This window comes from Mus caroli, unplaced genomic scaffold (assembly GCF_978045245.1).
Source record: "Mus caroli unplaced genomic scaffold, Mus_caroli_1 scaffold_4, whole genome shotgun sequence".
NCBI classification, from domain to species: domain Eukaryota; kingdom Metazoa; phylum Chordata; class Mammalia; order Rodentia; family Muridae; genus Mus; species Mus caroli.
This window is the reverse complement of record NW_028227259.1, coordinates 128,608,862-128,628,064: the sequence shown is the minus strand read 5'-3', so window position 1 is coordinate 128,628,064 and position 19,203 is coordinate 128,608,862. Positions and strand designations below refer to the sequence as shown.

Here is a 19,203-nt window from a genome sequence, read left to right as displayed (position 1 = left end):
ACTCCACTATAAATCAGCTCCTGATTCCAGACTCCTGTCTTGGTCTGCCTTGATGATGGAGTGTAAAATGTAAGATGAAATAAACTGTCACAGCAACAGAAGACCAAACACATACCCATAATTTACCTGAAATCTCATTTTTTTTTTTTGAGATGATTTCTCTGTGCAGTCTTCACTGTCCAGGAATTTACTCTTGTAGACTAAGCTGATTTCCACTCAGGAGAGCGACCCACCTCTGCCTCCTGAGTGCTGAGATTAAAAGCCTGGGCCACGGGCTGGTGAGATGGCTCAGTGGGTAAGAGCACCCGACTGCTAAGATCTGACTCCCTCTTCTGGAATGTCTGAAGACAGCTACAGAGTACTTACATATAATCAATAAATAAATTAAAAAAAAAAAAAAAAAAAAGCCTGGGCCACCACACCCAGCTGTGTTTACACACTTCCACCACTATTGTCAAAAGGACCAAGTGTGGCTTACTTTCAGCCCAGGGCAAACCAGACGCACAGCCAGAAGGGTGTAAGTAGGACCTGTCCAGGCGCGTCTATTTCCTAAGTAACAGAGTCCAACTGCATTCTCAGAATGACTTTACAAAAGAGGGACCAAGAAGTTAATGTGTTTAGTCTGCTAGACCCTTTAATGATAACACATAAAAGTCAACAAGAGAGATGCTGCAAAAGAAGTCGTGGGATGCAGCGATAGTGGAGACCAATGGTGGGTGCAGGTGTCTGGGCATGTGTAAAGAAAGTAAGAGTTGAGATCCTCCAGCTTCGATCTACTTGAGATAATGACCGTGGACCACCTCAGGAGCTCACGGAGGCAATAAGTTCAGTAAAGCTCCAGCGAGCCTCACAAGCAATGACTATGCTATTTTTATTATTTTTTTAACATGCACAATAAGAGTTCGTCCTGTGAACCTGTCGGTGGTGGCGCACACCTTTAATCCCAGCCCTTGGGAGGCAGAGGCAGGCGAGTTTCTGACTTCGAGGCCAGCCTGGTCTACAGAGTGAGCTCCAGGACAGCCAGGGCTACACAGAGAAACCCTGTCTCCAAAACCAAAAAAAATCAACAACAAAAAAGAGTTCGTCCTGTGACAAGAAACCCCACAAGGACTCGACGGGGTCGTTGTTACCCATTTCCAAGAATCTGAAAATAGCTCTGGGCCTTCTAAGACCGACTAGGACAGCAGGTGCGGGGCGCATGCGCGCACGTTCACAGATTGACCTCCCGGTGGCACCCAAGACAAGCGGACCTTCTTCCCGACAGCCCGCGGACCTCAACCGGTGGGGCGGGGGTGGGGTGGGGTGGGGAGGAGAAACGTTATTCTCGCGAGGTCTCGGCTAGCGGCCGCGGAAGTGGCGGACACGTGACTGTCCTAGGCCGCCTTTGCCTTGCCCCCTCCCCCTTCTCGGAAACCCGGCCCCCTCGCCCTTCGCCCACCCCGGAGCCGCGGGAATGGACCGTTTGGGTTCCGGCATCCCCCTTGGATCCCATCTCCGGTACCAGGCTAGCGGGACTCGGCGGAGTCTCGGTTTGGGTGGCGAAGGCAGAGAGGGGGGCGGTCAAGATGTGGAGGTGGGGGGGGAAGTCCGCTTCCTTCATCTAGGAAGGAGGCGGGGCGGAGAGGGGAGGGGAAGGGATGGGATGGGGGTGGGTGGGATGGGGAGTCACGTGGTTCGGGTTGCGCGCTGCGTGCGCGCGGCGCCTGACCCGTCGCCCCGCCCCCTCTTCCTGCGGGGCGGGGGGTCGGGGGGAGGGGCTTCAAGATGGCGGCGGGGAGGTAGGCAGAGCCAGACGCCGCTTCTGCCGCCGCCGCCGCCGCCTCCGCTCCTGTCGCCTCCGGCTCCTCACTCGTTCGCGGACCGGGAGAAGCTATCCTTGGGTCGGGCCCGGCAGGGAAAGTAAGTCTCTTCTCTCGGCCTTTTTCTTCCCCTCACGCTCATCCTCCCGGACAGCCTCCCACTCCCCACACCACAGCTCCTCAGGGTCCGTGGGGCCGGCTGTGGGGGGTGGCGGGGAGGCGGCCACTCCATGGCTGTCCGCGCCTCGCTCGCTCCGCTGCTTGGTTTCCTTCTGTTGTCCGCCCCGTTGGTTCCGGCGTTCTCAGCCAGCCAGCCATCGCCGGCCCTGACGGAGTCCCGCTGTCCCGAGCCGGAGAGCGGCTGCGAGGCTGGCTCCCGCTGACTCCACTGGAGATCGGGAATCGCCTTCCTCGCTCCTCTTCTCTAAATGGACCGGGACGGGTGGCGAAACCGAGGCGGACACCCTGGTAGATTCCGCCGGCCCACACTGCTCACGGGTCGCGGAGCGGGAGGGGATGGCACCGGGACGCCCTTCCTGGACCTCGCTCACGGGCGGGTGGGGTGCGTGGGACACGTGGGTCGGGACACCTTTTTACGCCTGGCTGTGGTGGCCTTAGCGTTCCCCGGAGTGAGCGAGCGCACCTCCACAGCCCGAGCTCAGTCCTTGCAGAGGGCGATGGCGGTTGGGCACTTTCTCACCTTAGCGGTGTTGGCTGGAGCGAGCACCCCCAAGTTCCTCAAAGCTGTGTCTGCTGGTGTTTTCCCGGGAGTGGCGTGGGATGGGCTCCTCGGCTCTGAAGCCTCGGATTTGCCCGAACCCGTGTGATTGTTGCTTTCCTGACCCAGGCATCCAGCTCCTCCCCTTTCCATCCCGGCTTTGTGCCTGTGTTTGGTTAATGTTTGCGGACCACTAACTTGATGCTCCCATATAGCATCTTTTTTTTTTTTTTTTTTTTTACTTGCTTGCTCTGTTTACCGTGGGAGGCTTTTGTTTGGGGGAGTCGCTGTTGGAGAATGGTGCGCTGTGGGAGCTGGAGATAAAATGAGAGCCCAAGAAAGCATCGTTTTTTTAGTCCATTGAATAGCGCAGCCAATTGTAGCCGCACCCGGAAGTTTGTGCTGAACACGTGTTGGGGGAAGGTTATAAAAGGTCCCCTTTGACCTTTAAACGTCGATTGTTTGTAGTGTATGTTGATTAAAATATTCATATTCTCCGGACTTATTGGTGGAAGAAGGTTTGTAAAGTATCTTCCTGGACTGTCCATGGAACTGTCAAATCCAGAATGCCCTAGATCTTACTAGCATTTGCATATAATTCTACTCATTAACAGTCTTAATGTCAGGGTTGATTTTCATTTCATAAGCATTGGGGAAAGAATCATTTACGCAGAATTTCTGGAATGAAATGGCATTTGCAGAGGTGACTTCAGTTGATAGCACAGGAATATGAATTTCTATTTTTCTTTTTTTGTTTGTTTTTTAAGATTTATTTATCATTATACATAAGTACACTGTAGCTGACTCTGAAGAGTACGTGTCAGATCTCCTTAAGGATGGTTGTGAGCCACCATGTGGTTGCTGGGATTTGAACTCAGGACTTTCAGAATGAGCAGTCAGTGCTCTTACCCCACTGAGCCATCTCACCAGCCTCAATTTCTATTTTTCTAAGGGTTTTTTTTTTTTTTTTTTTTTTTCCCTCAGACATTTTCTTTCTCCTGGCTTCTGCATGCAGTTTAACTTCCTTCAGAATTTTACATCCAAGTTGATTTTAATTGTATAAATGTTGAAAAAGAGAACCTGTATATATTTGTTTGAATGTTATGTTTGCCCTTTTGTATGTCTTAAGTTCTTTGAAGTTACTACTTAAAAATGGCCAATGTTTGTCGGGCATTGGTGGCATACACCTTTAATCCCAGCACTCAGGAGGCAGAGACAGGCGGATTTCTGAGTTTCTGACCAGGCTGGCCTGGGTCTACAGAGTGCTAGGACTGCACAGAGAAACTCTGTCTCGAAAAATCAAAAAAAAAAAAAAAAAAAAAAGGCCGATGTGGAGACTGGTGATTATTTTTGCGGTGGGGGGTGTTGTTTGATTTTGAGGCTGTCAGAAATTTCACTATGTAGCCAGGCTGGCTTTCAACTCAAGGTCTGTTAGCATCCCCGATGATATTATAGGCCAGCATTGTCATCATGTCCAGTCTTTTCTGTGCTTTAGAAAGATATTTCAAACAACTCAGTTTTGTGTAGGTGTGTTTTTGGTGCTTTTCATAGTTCAACTTTTGAGTCTTGCCACCTGTCAAGGGCAGTACACAGATCTGTCCTATCCAAATATTCTTTCATGAGGTACAGTAGGCCCTGAGCTTTCTTGCTTAAAATTTGTCTAAAGATTAGGGCCACTGAGATGGCATAGCTGGTTAAGACACTTAAGTCTGATACCTGGGATTCTCATGGTGGAAGAGGGCACAAGCTGTCCTTGGACTTCCACACAAGGGGGCTATAGCACTGAGGGCCCCTCTCCACTGAATGGAATTGCACGTTTTTTCCAAGACAGGATCTCAGTATGTAGCTCTGGCTGTCCCAGAACTCACTATGTAGACTAGGCTGGCCTCTGCCTCCTGAGTGCTGAGATCAGAGGTGTGCACCACCACTGCCCAGCAATGGAGAGTTTCTTGAAGAGCAGGAAGGCCTCAGAGTATAAGGAGGTTCAAAACATATCAGGTAAATTTACTCCTTGGGGTATAACAAATATTTTAGAAAATTATTTTCAGATGTTTTTATTACATTCTACTCTAAAATGTTCATGACTTAATGGTAGTGAATACAACACAAAAAAGTCTCATAAAATTTTTGCTCCCTTCACCTGTGTGTTCTGGAATGGTTTTCTGTCCTATACTTAAATATTTAATTATGCTTACCATAAAATACTTAAGCTACTTTGACTGTAAGCCCCCTGTTAGATTGTCAACCACAGATGGAAAACAGTTTCTTAGTTTGTTGTTGTTTTGTTTTTCGAGACAGGGTTTCTCTGTGTAGCCCTTGGCTGTCTTGGAACTTTGTAGAACAGGCTGGTCTCGAACTCAGAAATCTGCCTGCCTCTGCCCCCCAAGTGCTGGGATTAAAGGTGTGCGCCATCATGCCCAGCAGTTTCTTAATATCTACAGGGGATTGGTTTAAGACACAGGGAAATAGCAAAAGTCTACGTGAGTTTAAATCCCTTATGTAATAGTGTCACTTGCTGTAATGTAGGCCCTTCTTCACTTCATCTCCAGATTGTTCACACAGCCTAACAAGTGTATGTGCTGCCTGAAGAGGTATTGGCACTGATTACCCATGAACAGTCTCCAAGTTCATGTAGTACTTTTATCTTCTGATGGAACTTTTTTTTTTAACTTTTGAGACAAGATCTTACTATGTACATGTAGCCTGGCTGGCCTTGAAGTTCCTGTGTAGACCAGCTGGCCATGGGTTCACATGTATGGGAATCACATACCACCTTCCCCATTGAACTTTGGAATGTGGGCTGTGGACATGGAGACCACTTACTGGGGCTAGAAGGGCAGGATTGTGGGAAAGTGTGGTGTTGGGCTCCAAGATTATGCAGTTGTTACCTTGTTACATTCTTCCTCTCTGGGCTCAGCTCCTCCTCTGTGATAAGGAGGATACTCTTGGGTTGTGCTGAGGATGGAAAGAAAAACCTAATCATAAAAAGTATTAAAAGGTGTTAGTTTGTGGCTGTAATCTTAGCACTGGGGTCAGGATCAGTAATTCAAGGTCACCCTGGGATAAATGATACTGTGCCTCAAAAAACTCAACTGAATTTGAGGTAGTGGTGATGAGTTTTTGCTTTCCTTTCTCCATTTTTTTTTTAAAGTTTTTGAAACAGGGTCTCTTTATAGCCTTGGCCTTCCTAGAACTCATGTTGACCAGGCTAGCTGTAACTCAGAGATTTATTTGCCCACCTCTAGATCCCAAGTGCTGGGATTAAAGGGGTCTCTCTGTGTGTGTGTGTGTGTGTGTGTGTGTGTGTGTGTGTGTGTTTGAGACAGGTTTCTCTGTAGCAGCCTGGCTCTTCTGGAACTACTTTGTAGACTAGGCTGGCCTTGAATTCAAAGAGATACATCTGCCTCTGAGTGCCGGGATCAAAAGGTGTTCGCTGCCACTCCTAGATCTGTTTATAATTTTTAGGGATATATATATATATATGTGTGTGTGTGTGTGTGTGTCTGTTTGTATATATGTGTGTGTGTATACACATAAACAATATATAATATATATATAATGTATATATTACACGTATATATTATATATGTATATATATCAGGTTAGCGATGAACTCCTTACATAGTTGAATATTACCTTGGACATCTTATCTTTCCACCCCCACTTTGCAAGTGCTGGGATTGCAGGCTCCTTCAAATTCTTAAACTGAATGTCAGTCTTCAGTCTGTTCTGTCTGATGTTTTTTTGTTTGTTTTTTCAAGATAGGGTTTTATTTGTAGTCCTGGGTGTCCTTGAATTTAGTCTGTAGATAGACCTGGCTAGCCTCAAACTCAGATCTGTCTGCCTCTGCTTCCAGAATGTTGCGATTCAAAGGTGTATGACAAAGATGAGTCTTGGAATTTTATTTTGAAAGAGGTTTTTACTAAATTATGAGGGCTGGACTGTATAGCTCTGTATAGCTCAGCCTGGTTTTGAATCTGTGGTCTATCTTAACCTCTTGAGTAACTAGGTTCTAGGCCTATGCTACTAGGTGATCTTATGTATTTTAGGAATAAGGGAAAAAACAAACCTCCTGTTTTTTTTTTTTTTTTTTTTTGAAGATTTATTTATTTATTATATGTGAGTACACTGTAGCTGTCTTAAGACACACCAGAAAAGGGCTTCAGATCTCGTTTCGGATGGTTGTGAGCCACCATGTGGTTGCTGGGATTTGAACTCTGGACCTTTGGAAGAGCACTCGGGTGCTCTTACCCACTGAGCCATCTCACCAGCCCCAAATCTCCTGTTTTGTTGTATTTTTGAGACAGGGTTTTTTTCATGTAACCCTGGCCACCTTAAAACTCATTTTGTAGACCAGGATGGCCTTGTAGCAATCCTCCTCACTCTCTTTTGAGTGTTGGGACTAAAGGCATTCACTGCCCTGCAAATCTGTTTTTTTTTTTTTCCCATTCATGCAAAAATACTTGGTAAATGATGGTATCTATGTACATTTGGAAATGATTGCCAGTTGCCTTTACATCTGATTTTCTGCACAACTTAGATTTGAGACACTTCACTAATATTTTATAGAACTTTTTTTACTGATTCTTTTACATCCCATTTACTCCCCCACCCCAGAATTAATTTTTAAAATATATAAATTTTTTATTATTTTAAGATATTTCATGTATATCAGTGTTGGTATACATGTATATCAATCACATGCATGCTTGGTGCTCCAGGAGGCAAAAATGTGTTAGGTTGCCGGGCAGTGGTGGCACACGCCTTTAATCCCAACACTTGGGAGGCAGAGGCAGGCGAATTTCTGAGTTCGAGGACAGCCTGGTCTACAGAGTGAGTTCCAGGACAGCCAGGGCTATACAGAGAAACCCTGTTTCTGGGTCAAAAAAAAAATGTGTTAGCTCCTCTGGAACTGGACTTAGAAGAGATGGTTGTGAGCTGCCCTGTGGGTGCTGGGAACCAAATCCATGTTCTCTGGAAGGGCAGTGAGTGCCCTTAACCATGCAGCCGTCTCTTCAGCCCCTTAGAGAACTATTTAAAAATGAATTATTGGATAGATTGCTGTCACTAAAAGTTTGTATTCTGGCAGTCCAATGGTGTGGCAGTTATACAAAAGAAAGATCTTTCTGTATTCTCAGATTTGTCAAAATAATAGGGCTAGGGAAATGGCTCTTGCTGAAAAACTTGACCATCTGAAATTGATCCCACTGTAAAGGTAACACCAAACTCCAAAAAGTTGTCCTTTGCTTCCTCATATAACTTCCTTCTTACCCCTGTTATCACACATACATACACTTTTTTTCGGGAGGGGGGGCGTTGATACAGGGTTTCTCTGTGCAGTCCTGGTTGTCCTGGAACTCACTCTGTAGACCAGGCTGGCCTTGAACTCAGAAATCTGCCTGCCTCTGCCTCCCATGTGCTGGAATAAAGGGCGTGCAACACCACCGCCCTGCATATCTACACTTTAAAAAAAATTTTTTTTTTCCTTTTTTGAGGCAGTATGCTTGGCTAGCCTGGAACTCAAGAGATTGGCCTGTATTAAGTGCTAGGATTAAAGGCATTTGCCATGCCTTACCATTAACAGAAAAATTTGAGACCTAGCATACAACTGTAATGACAGTATGTAAGAGGATTATGACTTCAAGGCAAGCCTAGGCTCTGTGGAGTGAGACTAGCAAAAGACAACCAGGGAAAAATCAGCTGCAGACGTTCACTCTAGGTATTCTCACTGGCTCTCATATTGAACACAAGAGTCTTAGAAGTTCTTAATACTGTCTTGCCGATGAAGAAACAGTCTTGGCTTTTTACTTGGCTGTGTTACATACACACTGGTTGGTGGTGTGAACAGTATTTTTGTTCTGTTTCTGCCTCTGTATAGTGCCTCAGGTGCTTCCCTGTGCCCTCGTCTCACAGATAACGTCCTTGTATCTGCTCAGAGCTGTGAAGAGTTCTAGGTCTCTGTCTTGTCCATGCTGATAAGGGTCAGTGTTGGTATTTAGTGGGTGCTGTACCTTCTGCTCTTTTGAGTGATTGCTTCTCAGGATTCCCTGCCAAAGTAGTATATAACTTCTACACACACCAACCCTGCTTATATCAGCCTCTCTATGAATGCTTTAAAAGGTACTTTTCTTAAAAGTAGAACTTTGCTTTTCAAGATAGGATTTCTCTGTGTAATCCTTGGCAAAAGTGGAACTTTTTAAATGTTCATTTGCAATTGACAATTCTGTGGGTTAGTTGTTGGACTTGTAAGATTGCTGCATGACAGATGTCCCTTTGAATTTAGGTGCAAACTCCTTGGTAGGCAACTACCAACTGTTTTTTTTTTTTTTTTTTCGAGACAGGGTTTCTCTGTGTAGTCGTGGCTGTCCTGGAACTCACTCTGTAGCCCAGGCTGGCCTCGAACTCAGAAATCCGCCTGCCTCTGCCTCCCAAGTGCTGGGATTAAAGGCGTGCGCCACCACGCCCGGCAACCAACTGTTAAAGTCATACTAAAAGTTTCTAGTGAGGTCAGAGAGTCTCACATGTTCCTTTGTATTTTGTTGTTGTTTGTTTTTGTTTTTTCCAGTGCTAGGCCTTATTTATGTATGCTAGGCATCAACTCAAACCCTCTTACATTTGCAGGTAAAAGTTATATATGTTTTTTGGGGGGAAAGGGGGAGGTTTGAGGCAGGGTTTCTTCTCTGTAGTCTTGGCTGTCCTGGAACTCACTCTGTAGATCAGGCTGGCCTCGAACTCAGAAATCCACTTGCCTCTGCCTCCTGCGTGCTGGGATTAAAGGCGTGTGCCACCACTGCCCGCCTGCCACCTGACTCTTAATGTTGGTTTTTGATACACACAGAACCTTTGGAATGGCTAAAGAACCTTTACTTCTGAAGTGCAGGTTGAGATGTATGCTGATGGAGTGCTTTATGGCTCTCTGGGCATTGTATATTGTATGGATATCAAAACATTCTTCCCTTCCATATTTTTGTACTTTTAATGCCTATTTTAAGAAATCATTTGAAGGTCAGAGCATAGTGGTACATGCCTTGATCCTAGGACTAAGGATCTCTGTTACTTCAAGGCCAACCTTGTCTATAAAGGGAGTTCAGGACAGCCAAAACTCTGCTATACAGAGAAACCCTGTTTAAAAAAAAAAAACCATAAAACAAAAACAAAACAAAACAAAACAAAAAGCTGCGTGGCTGAGTAAGGGTTGGGTCTAGTAGTCCAGGCCTTTAATCCTAGCCCTACTTGGGTACTGAGAACCAAACCCTGGTCCTCTGTTAGAGCAACAAGTTCTTAACCTGTGGGCCATCTCTATAGCCCTAGTTCCCTCTTACTATTTTGAGCCAGAGTATGGTTGTACAGGCTATTCTGGCTTGGCCTCCAGCTCACTTTTACCTCAGCTTCCCCTTAAACTGGAATCCTTCTTTCCACTTTAGTCTGAGTGTTTAACATTTATTCCAAGGCAGAACATTAAAATTTGGTGTCAATTTCTATATCTTAGCTGGAAAGGAAACCCATGAGCTTTGGGAATTTGTGCTGTTCTGGAGTCTAATCTTGGATCACTTTGTCTATGTAAACTTGAGTTCTAACTTTGAGGGTGCACTGCCTGCTGCACAGATTGCTGTGAGATGAGGCGCTGTGGTGTGTGAAAAGCCTGACTCCTGTAGGTTGGGGCATTACCTACACTGACTTTAGTTAACCTTTCCTCCTTTCTGCCTAAGATGGTTTTCTGTCTCAGACTTCTATTTTTTTCCCCCTCTGGAACTTTAATAAAAAACCGGTTGATAGTCCTCCATCCTTTTCTACCTGGTTCTGCCTTCAGTTCCAGTCAGGCATCTACCTGACATTTGTGTGTATTAGAACTTCTGCTAAGTGATGCACAGAGAGATGCAACTTAGGTAGAACAGAGGATTTCTCTTGTGTTTCTGTATACTAGGTTGTGTCTATGGCTCTTTGTAGAATGTCATGGATGCATCATTGCATCACATCTGAGGTATGTTGTTTATATAGCACAAGTTTGTTTCTTGGGAAAAACTACTCATAATAATGTACATGTAATTTAGAAAAATTTAAATTGGAGATGTTAAAAATTCTTTTTTTTTAAAGATTTATTTATTTATTATATGTAAGTACACTGTAGCTGTCTTCAGACACCAGAAAAGGGCATCAGATCTCATTACTAGATGGTTGTGAGCCACCATGTGGTTGCTGGGATTTGAACTCAGGACCTTCAGAAGAACAGTCAGTGCTCTTAACTGCTGAGCCATCTCTCCAGCCTGATGTTTAAAATCCCTAAAATTAAATTATGGGTATGGGTTTGCTTGCATGTATGTTGGTGTACCATGTTGGTGCCTTGCTCTAGGAAGCCAGAAGAGGATGTTGGATCCTCTATAATTGAGATATAGACAGTTGTGAGCAGTGATATGGGTTCTCTGGAAGAGAAGCAAGTACTCTTAACTAACCATTGAGCCATCTTTCCAGTCCCTGAGTTTTAATTTTAAATCTATAGAGTTTCTTTGCTAAATACTTTGGGAATACTCTCTCAATCACTGCACTTTTTTTTTTTTTTTTAAGATTTATTTATGTATGTGAGTACACTCACTGTCACTATCTTCAAACACAGCAGAAGAGAGCATCAGGGATTCCATTACAGATGGGTGTGAGCCACCATTTGGCTGCTGGGAATTGAACTGGGGACCTTTGAAAGAGCAGCCAGTGCTCTTAACCACTGAGTCATCTCTCCAGCCCCCACCACTGCAGCACTTCTAACGCCTGTTGCAGTGGAAGTCTTCCTGTGTCTGCTCTACTCCAGCTCCTCTCAGTTTGCTTTTGTACTGGTGTCAGTAATCTTTCTAAATCAGAAACTAATGTGCCAAGTTGTCCTGTATCTGAAAATCCTGTAGTGGCCTGTATCACTGTAGACTCCTTTATCACTGTAGAAGCATGGATGAAGCCATAGATCATTACCCGCTCACCTGTGGGTCCTTGGTGAGCCATTGGAATGTAGTATTTAGAAGACACTCGTCTTTCTGGTTATTTCTTCCTCTGAACTGGGTGTTGTCATCTACCTAGGAAGCTGTGCACAGTTCACTCTTGCCTCCTTGGAGCTCATAGTGTGTTTATTATATTTGTAGCCCTAACTGTTCTGGAAATAACTATTTAGACCAGGCTGGCCTTAAACTCACAGATACAAGCCTGCCTCTGCCTTGTAAGTGCTTGGATTAAAGGCGTGCGCCACCATGGTGAAGTGTTTTGGATATATACTCTTTTTTTTTTTTTTTTTTTTTTTGGGTTTTTCGAGACAGGGTTTCTCTGTATAGCCCTGGTTGTCCTGGAACTCACTCTGTAGACCAGGCTGGCCTCGAACTCAGAAATGCCTCCCAAGTGCTGGGATTAAAGGTGTGCGCCACCACTGCCCGGCTGGATATATACTATTAATTGTGCTTCTGTGTCATTTCATTTTAATGTGACATTTCCAGGATCAAAGACTTTCTCTTTTTATCTTTTTCTCAAATGTAGCAGGTTCTTCATAAGTACTGAAAGAACAGCCCTGGTAGAAAATGTTTGATTGTGTGTGTTTAGAAAATAGTTAATATTTTTCACTTTTTTCTTAAGATGGTGGAACCAGGGCAAGATTTACTGCTTGCTGCCTTGAGTGAGAGTGGGATTAGTCCGAATGACCTCTTTGATGTTGATGGTGGAGATGCTGGCCTTGCCACCCCTACGCCCCCTTCAGTTCAACAGGTAACAGTTTTTCAAACCTTCCAGAATTTCTTCTTAATTTGCAGTTTCCATTGTTATTTATTAGTAACACTAGTAATTTTTTCCTGTTTGTGGTGTTGGGAATTGAACGTAGGGACTTGTGCATGCTAGGCAATCACTTTACTGCTGAAGTACAACCTCAGCTCTTTAATTTACAGTTCAGGAAAAGATATTATTGGCAGGCAGTGGTGGCATACACCTTTAATCCCAGCATTTGATAGGCAGAGGCAGATGGATCTCCAAATTCCAGGACAGCCAGGGCTATATAGAAAAGCCCTGTCTCAAAAAAAAAAAAAAAAAGGAAAGAAACAATATATGTGTAAATATTATTAATAAACTTTAAAGATACATGAGAATAGTTTTTTTTTTTTTTGGTTTTTGGAGACAGGGTTTCTCTGTGTAGCCCTGGCTGTCCTGGCACTCACTTTGTAGACCAGGCTGGCCTCGAACTCAGAAATCCGCCTGCCTCTGCCTCCCGAGTGCTGGGAATTAAAGGCGTGCGCCACCACGCCTGGCTTGAGAATAGTTTTAAGCAGTTTGCTTTTTAAAAAATATGAGATAGATGCTATTGGCATCAAAAACAAGACATTGCTTTCCCTGTTGCTTAGCATTTATATGGGAAGAATATTAATTTCTTTTACAGTTGCCTTTGTAAGTTCTCTATTACATTTGCTAAAAGCATATAAAGTTCTGATACTAGTTTAGCTTTGTGGAGATTTTTATGCTGATGAAGATTAGTCTGTTACAATAGGTATAGTGATTGCACATTCTGTTTGATTATATTCTCCTCCTCCTCCTCCTCCTCTTGCTCCTCTTCTTCTTCTTCTTCCTACTCTTCTTTTCTTTCTCCCTTTTTTGCTCTAGACAGGATTTTTTTGTATAACTTTGGCTGTCATGGTTCTCACTCTGTAGACCAGGCTGGCCTCAAACTCAGATACAGCCTGCTTCTGCCTCCTGAGTGCTGACGTTAAAGGAGTAAGCTACCGTGGCCTTCTGTTTGATCATAAAGCTTGACTTCGTGTGTGTGGTTCTGGGGTCTGAGCAAGGATTCTGCAGGCTACCCAAGTGCTCTACCATTGAAGTAGAACCTAGCTCTGCAGTTTTTTTTTCAGTTTTTAATAAAATAAATGCAACTCTTGTTCTTGAAACAGACTTCATTGCTGTCCACCCTTTTCTTTGTTACTTTCTCTGCAGTCGGTGCCACTTAGTGCATTAGAACTAGGGTTGGAGACAGAAGCAGCGGTTCCTGTCAAACAAGAGCCAGAGCCGATGTCCACTCCCGCACTGTTAAATGTGAGGGTAAGAGCTGCAGAGATCGTTATTCTAAAGTAGTTTAGACTGGTAGGAAAAATATACATGTAAGATCTTTAGCCTTAGCTAGCCTTGATCTCCCTAGTAGCAGAGGATACTAGTGTCTTGTAATCATAATTTTTTTTTAAAACTCGAAATAAAGGATGATTGTAAATGTTATCTCACTTCTTTCATGGTTGACTGCCTTGACTTTTGTATGCTATAACTTTTATGTGACTAATTATGCTTTACATGCAGTTGTTTTGCTCTTACGTCAAATGTAGCCAATATCAATAGGATCTGAGGAATCTAAGATTATTGGTTGAACTGCTTACAATTTGTCAGTTTTTATTTTTTACAAGTAGTAAATAGCAGTCTAGAAGATTTTTTACTGAAAGTAAGTAAAGGGACAAGGTCTCTAGCTTAGTGCTAGACTACTTCCATTGCAGGTGGTAGGTCCTGGGGTGAGCCCGGCACCATAACAACACATAACAACAGGGAATTGCAGAAATACCCAGTGACCTGAAAGCCACAAACTAGCATTTTCAAATTGGCTTCTTACTTGTTTATGTATTTATCTATCCATTTATTTTTTATTTTTGAGATAGGGTCTCATGGTAGGGTAAGCTGGCTCTGAGCTCAGCTTGTGATCTTCGTCACCTTGCTGCAAGTGACTCAGTCCTGAGCTACTGCACTGTACTCAGCTTTGCTTTTTCTTTGCTCCTTCTTATTTTCTTTTCACTTCACCTCCTCCCTAACAACACCAATGGTGCGCAGCTGTCTGAGACTGTTGGTAGTAACCACCTTATCTCTGGCTAGGTTATCCTGTGATTTTAGGTTCTAAGATTTACTGTAACGTGTATGATAGCAAAAGAGCATTGAATAGGAACGATGCTGGTCATCCTTCTGTTGGTCAGATGTAAAAATACTGTTGCCATACTTCATGATCCAACTGTGACTCCTGGGAGCCTTGTGGTAGAGAACTGAGCTCCTCAAGTTCTACACATTTGCCTCCTCAGTAAAATCAATTTGTGGAGAAAAATAAACACTTTTTTTTTTTTAATTCAAAAAGAAATCCAGGGGCTGGAGAGATGGCTCAGTGATTAAGCACACTGGCTGCTCTTCTAGAGGTCCTGAGTTCAATTCTCAGCAAGCACATGGTGGCTCACAACCATCTGTAATGGGATGCCCACTTGTGGTGTGTCTGAAGACAGTCACAGTGTACTCACATACATAAAATAAATAAATCTTTAAAAAGAAAAGAATGAAATACAATGTTAAAACCACATACCTGGCCTCAAAGGGCTCAAATGACTCTGCACTTCAGAGCTGTTGGTGTTATAGAGTGTCTATAGTAGGCAGCTGACACATGCCTGTAGGTCTACCCCGAAGGCCCACACATACCCTAACCATACAGATCAAAAGAAAAAAATGACATTAGAAAAACTTTGGTTTTCCTTTTTTTTTTTTTTTTTTTTTTTTTTGAGACAGGGTTTCTCTGTATAGCCCTAACTGTCCTGGAACTTGCTCTGTAGACCAGGCTGGCCTGCACCCTGAAGATCTGCCTGTCTCAGCTTTTGGAGTGCTGTGATCACCACTTGGCAATAATAGAGATCTTTTTTTTTTGAAGGGGTGGGGGGCAGGGCTGGAGAAATGGCTCAGCAGTTAAGAGCACTGACTGCTGTCCCGATGTCTTTAGTTCAAATCCCAGCAACCACATGGTGGCTCACAACCATTTGTAATGAGATCTGACTCACTGGGGTGTCTGTAGACAGCTACATTGTACTTATGTATAATAAATAAATAAATCTTTTAAAAAATGGATTCAGCCAGGTGTTGGTGGCTCATGCCTTTAATCCCAGCACTCAGGAGGCAGAGGCAGGTGGATTTCTGAGTTTGAGGCCAGCCTGGTCTACAGAGTGAGTTCCAGGACAGCCAAGGCTACACAGAGAAACCCTGTCTGGAAAAAAAAAAAACCAACCAACCAAATAAATAAATAAATAAATAAATAAGAATAAAAAAATGGATTCAATAAAGTCTAGGTCTTCAGTGGTTTATATAGTTTGCTTAGAGTTGTCTGCCTAGTTGGCAGTGGAATCTTTCCTTTTTTTTTTTTTTTAAGATTTTTTATTTATCTAAATACACTATAGCCGTCTTCAGATGCACCAGAAGAGGCCGTCAGATCTCATGGTTGTGAGCCACCATGCGGTTGCTGGGATTTGACCTTCAGAAGATCAGTTGGTGCTCTTAACCACTGAGCCATCTCTCCAGCCCCGCAATCTTTTCTTGTTATTAGCTTCTTAGAGTTATTATAAGTCACAGCTGGTTCAGGATAGCTGCCCTTTATAATTCCCTTGATCGCTGTATAAAATGTAAAATTACTACTATACCTTTTCCCGGGTGTTTTAACCTGATAACGTATAGCTAATCACTAAGTTAGAAATAAAGTACCATTACTTAAGTAAAAACAGAATCAAAGTTTCGGGTGAGTTTGTGTTGACTCTGAGGTTATGCATACCCAGCAGGCACATAGTCAGAGGACAACCTTGAGTTCCCATCCTCAAGTTGTTAACCTTGTTGGAGACAGGGTCTTTCTCTGCCTCCCACCCAGGAGCACTGGGACTACACATGAGCTTTGACTGCCTGACCTACGCATTCTGCATCCTGGGGATTCAAGGGTCTCATGCCTTTACCACAGTCAGCACCCTTCTGAGCCCACCCTCCAGCCTCTAGTTTTAGATTCTAAATGGCCTGATGCAGACTATTAAAGTCAAATTCAGTGTGTGAAATGTTTTCTTTTTTAGCAGCAGCCTCCATCCACTACAACGTTTGTGCTGAATCAAATAAATCAACTTCCAACCTTGGGATCTACAATTGTAATGACTAAAACACCACCTGCAACAACGAATAGGCAAACCATCACTTTGACAAAGTTCATCCAGACCACTGCAAACACACGCCCTTCAGTTTCAGCACCAGCAGTACGAAATGCCATGCCCCCTGCTCCTTCAAAAGACCAGGTTCAGCTGAAGGATTTACTCAAAAATAATAGTTTAAATGAACTCATGAAACTGAAGCCACCCGCCAATATTGCTCAGCCAGTTGCAACTGCAGCTAGTAAGTCCATTTTCAGCCATTTGAACTTTGTCTTTCCCAAGCAGTTTTGGTTTTGTGTGTGTGTGTGTGTGTGTGTGTGTGTGTGAGAGTTTTGGATGTTGTGTTTAATATTTATTCTTTGTTTGTGTGGGCCTGAGTGAGTTTATATGTACATATGGATGAAGCACCCGTGGAGGCCAGAAGAGCTGTCAGAGTCCACTGGAACTGAAGTTAGATTTTTTTTTTTACACTTAATTCTTAATTTCTTTTCCTTTTTTTTGCTTTTGTTTGTTTGTTTGTGAGAATGGTTTGTCTGTGTAACCCTGGTTGTCTTGGAACTTTGTAGACCAGGCTGGCCTGGAACTCAGAAATCTGCCTGCCTTTGCCTCCCAAGTGCTGGGATTAAAGACATGTGCCACCACTGCCCAGCCTGGCTAATGAATGTATCTTACTTATGGAACTTTTTTCACAATTTTAAAATTTCTCGTGTACATTTTTTCCCTTTTTTTTTTTTTTTTTTTTGGCTTTTTCAAGACAGGGTTTCCCTGTATCGCCCTGGCTGTCCTTGAACTCACTCTGTAGACCAGGCTGGCCTTGAACTTAGAAGTCTGCCTGCCTCTGCCTCTGCCTCCCAAGTGCTGGAACTAAAGGCGTGCACCATCACGCCCAGCTCCCTTTCTTTTTTTTGAGACTGGGTTTCACTATATAGCCAGGTTTACCTGGAGATCCCTATGTGAACCAGGATGGACTCAGATCACAAATCTACCTGCCATGGCTTTTTGAGTGCTAGGATTAAAACCATTTTCCATCCAGACAGACCCACATTCCCCTTTCAGTTACTGGTTTAGTTAAGCGTTCTATAAAACCATACAGGTTTGAGGTTCAGTGATTATATCAGTCCACTTGGGTTTGATTCTCAGCACTTATCATGCAGGACACAATCACTGTAGCTCTACTTCCAAGAGGATCTTATGTCCAATTTTAGCTTCTGTAGGCCCTGCCACAAATGGGATAGGGCGTGGTTGCACACGCCTTTAATCCCAGCACTTGGGAGGCAGAGGCAGGCGGATTACTGAGTTCCAGGCCAGCCTGGTGTACAAAGTGAGCTCCAGGACAGCCAGGGCTATACAGAGAAACCCTGTCTCGAAAAACCAAAAAAAAAAAAAAAAAAAAAAAAAAGGAATATATATAAATATACATAAAATACTAAGTAAATCTTCAAAATTACCTACAGTACTTTGAATGCTTTCATGGTTATACTTAATTTAGTGGTACAATTTTTTGACACTCTTTTGTTTTTTAAAATGGATAAAGTGCTGAATTTTTAAATTAGAGGGAAGGAAATTGAGATGCGTAAGCTGTAACCCACGTTTCTTCCTGCAGCTGACGTCAGTAATGGTGCAGTTAAGAAGGAGTCCTCTAATAAAGAAGTGGCAAGGATGTGGATCAATGACATGAAGATGAGGAGCTTTTCCCCCACCATGGTGAGTGAGGCTCCCACAGCCGCAGGCGTGTCTCTGTGCAGTGTAGATGGTACTCCATTATTACGTTAGAAAAATCCCACCAGCGGTAGACAGATTGCTGAGTTCAATGCCAGCCTTGTCTGCATACTGAGTTCTAGGACAGCCAGGGAGAAACCCTGTCTTGGGGGGAAAAAAAAGACACAGAGAGAAAGTTGGTTCTCAGAAAGCTTGTTGACTGCAAGTAGGTTAGTTAATTACAGAGACTTAGTAGGGCTGAACTTAGATCTTTCACAGGTTGCAGTGTTTCTACAGGGCTGACCTTTTTTATTCATCTACCTGACGAGGAGTAATGACACCATACTTTTGATAACTTGGAATTCAAATTAAGTGACTAGTTAGGAGCTGTCAAACCATGCAGTGAGCTGGATGAGTTGTTACGGTAAGTTTTTCCTTAACTTAGTGCTGTGTGCCTCAGGTCAGGTGGCTATGCATTCATTAGACAGTATTTCTGACTGGCACTGTCTCTGCAGTGAGTGTATCTAAGGACTTCGCTTCACAAGTTCCTTTTCCGTAAACATAATACTTAGTACCAGTTATATTTAAGGAATTGTATGAGAAACCTCAAAAGGTATAATGTAGAGACAGTGTGGTGGGATACTGCTTTAAAACTGAGGTAAGAAAAGGTATAATAAAGGCTCTGGAAATATGAGTAAGGGGCACCATGACTATACCTCTGTAGGCTTTATGGAGTAGGAGTGGTGGACTCTGACAGGAATTCAGAAGGAAACACAAGCACTAATAGGCACTGAGGTGCTATAGCTGTTGGTTCTGCTTTCAGGTCAGTGAGCCAACGCATACAGAAGAAAAGGCCATGGGAGATGGAGCTCTATAGAAGGATTGTTGTTATAAATACATGCTAGAGTAAGAAGGGCCTAATCGTGGTTTAAGGTGGATAACATGATTTGACTTGAAGTTACAAAGAGAAAGAAAAAACATGTTAAAATGGTCATCCTTATTTATGTTTTTTTTTTTTTTTTTGGTTTTTTCGAGACAGGGTTTCTCTGTGTAGCCCTGGCTGTCCTGGAAC

General features: G+C 43.5%; 1 protein-coding gene across 6 annotated transcripts in view; it reads left to right on the top strand.

The window, feature by feature from the left end:
* Positions 1–1,385: 1,385 nt before the first annotated feature.
* Sbno1 (strawberry notch homolog 1) overlaps positions 1,386–19,203 on the top strand; it is a 56,364-nt gene continuing 38,546 nt past the window's right edge. The window contains exons 1-5 of one of the 6 annotated variants that reach the window (XM_021163267.3): positions 1,386–1,497; positions 12,121–12,249; positions 13,462–13,566; positions 16,362–16,674; positions 18,037–18,137. In XM_021163267.3, coding sequence (XP_021018926.1) covers positions 12,121–12,249; positions 13,462–13,566; positions 16,362–16,674; positions 18,037–18,137 — 648 coding nt within the window. In that variant the 5' untranslated portion in view covers positions 1,386–1,497. Of the gene's footprint in view, positions 1,498–1,730; positions 1,900–12,120; positions 12,250–13,461; positions 13,567–16,361; positions 16,675–18,036; positions 18,138–19,203 lie in introns of those variants that run through there. The other 5 variants (XM_021163268.3, XM_021163265.3, XM_021163270.3 and 2 more) reach the window with 5 other exon arrangements.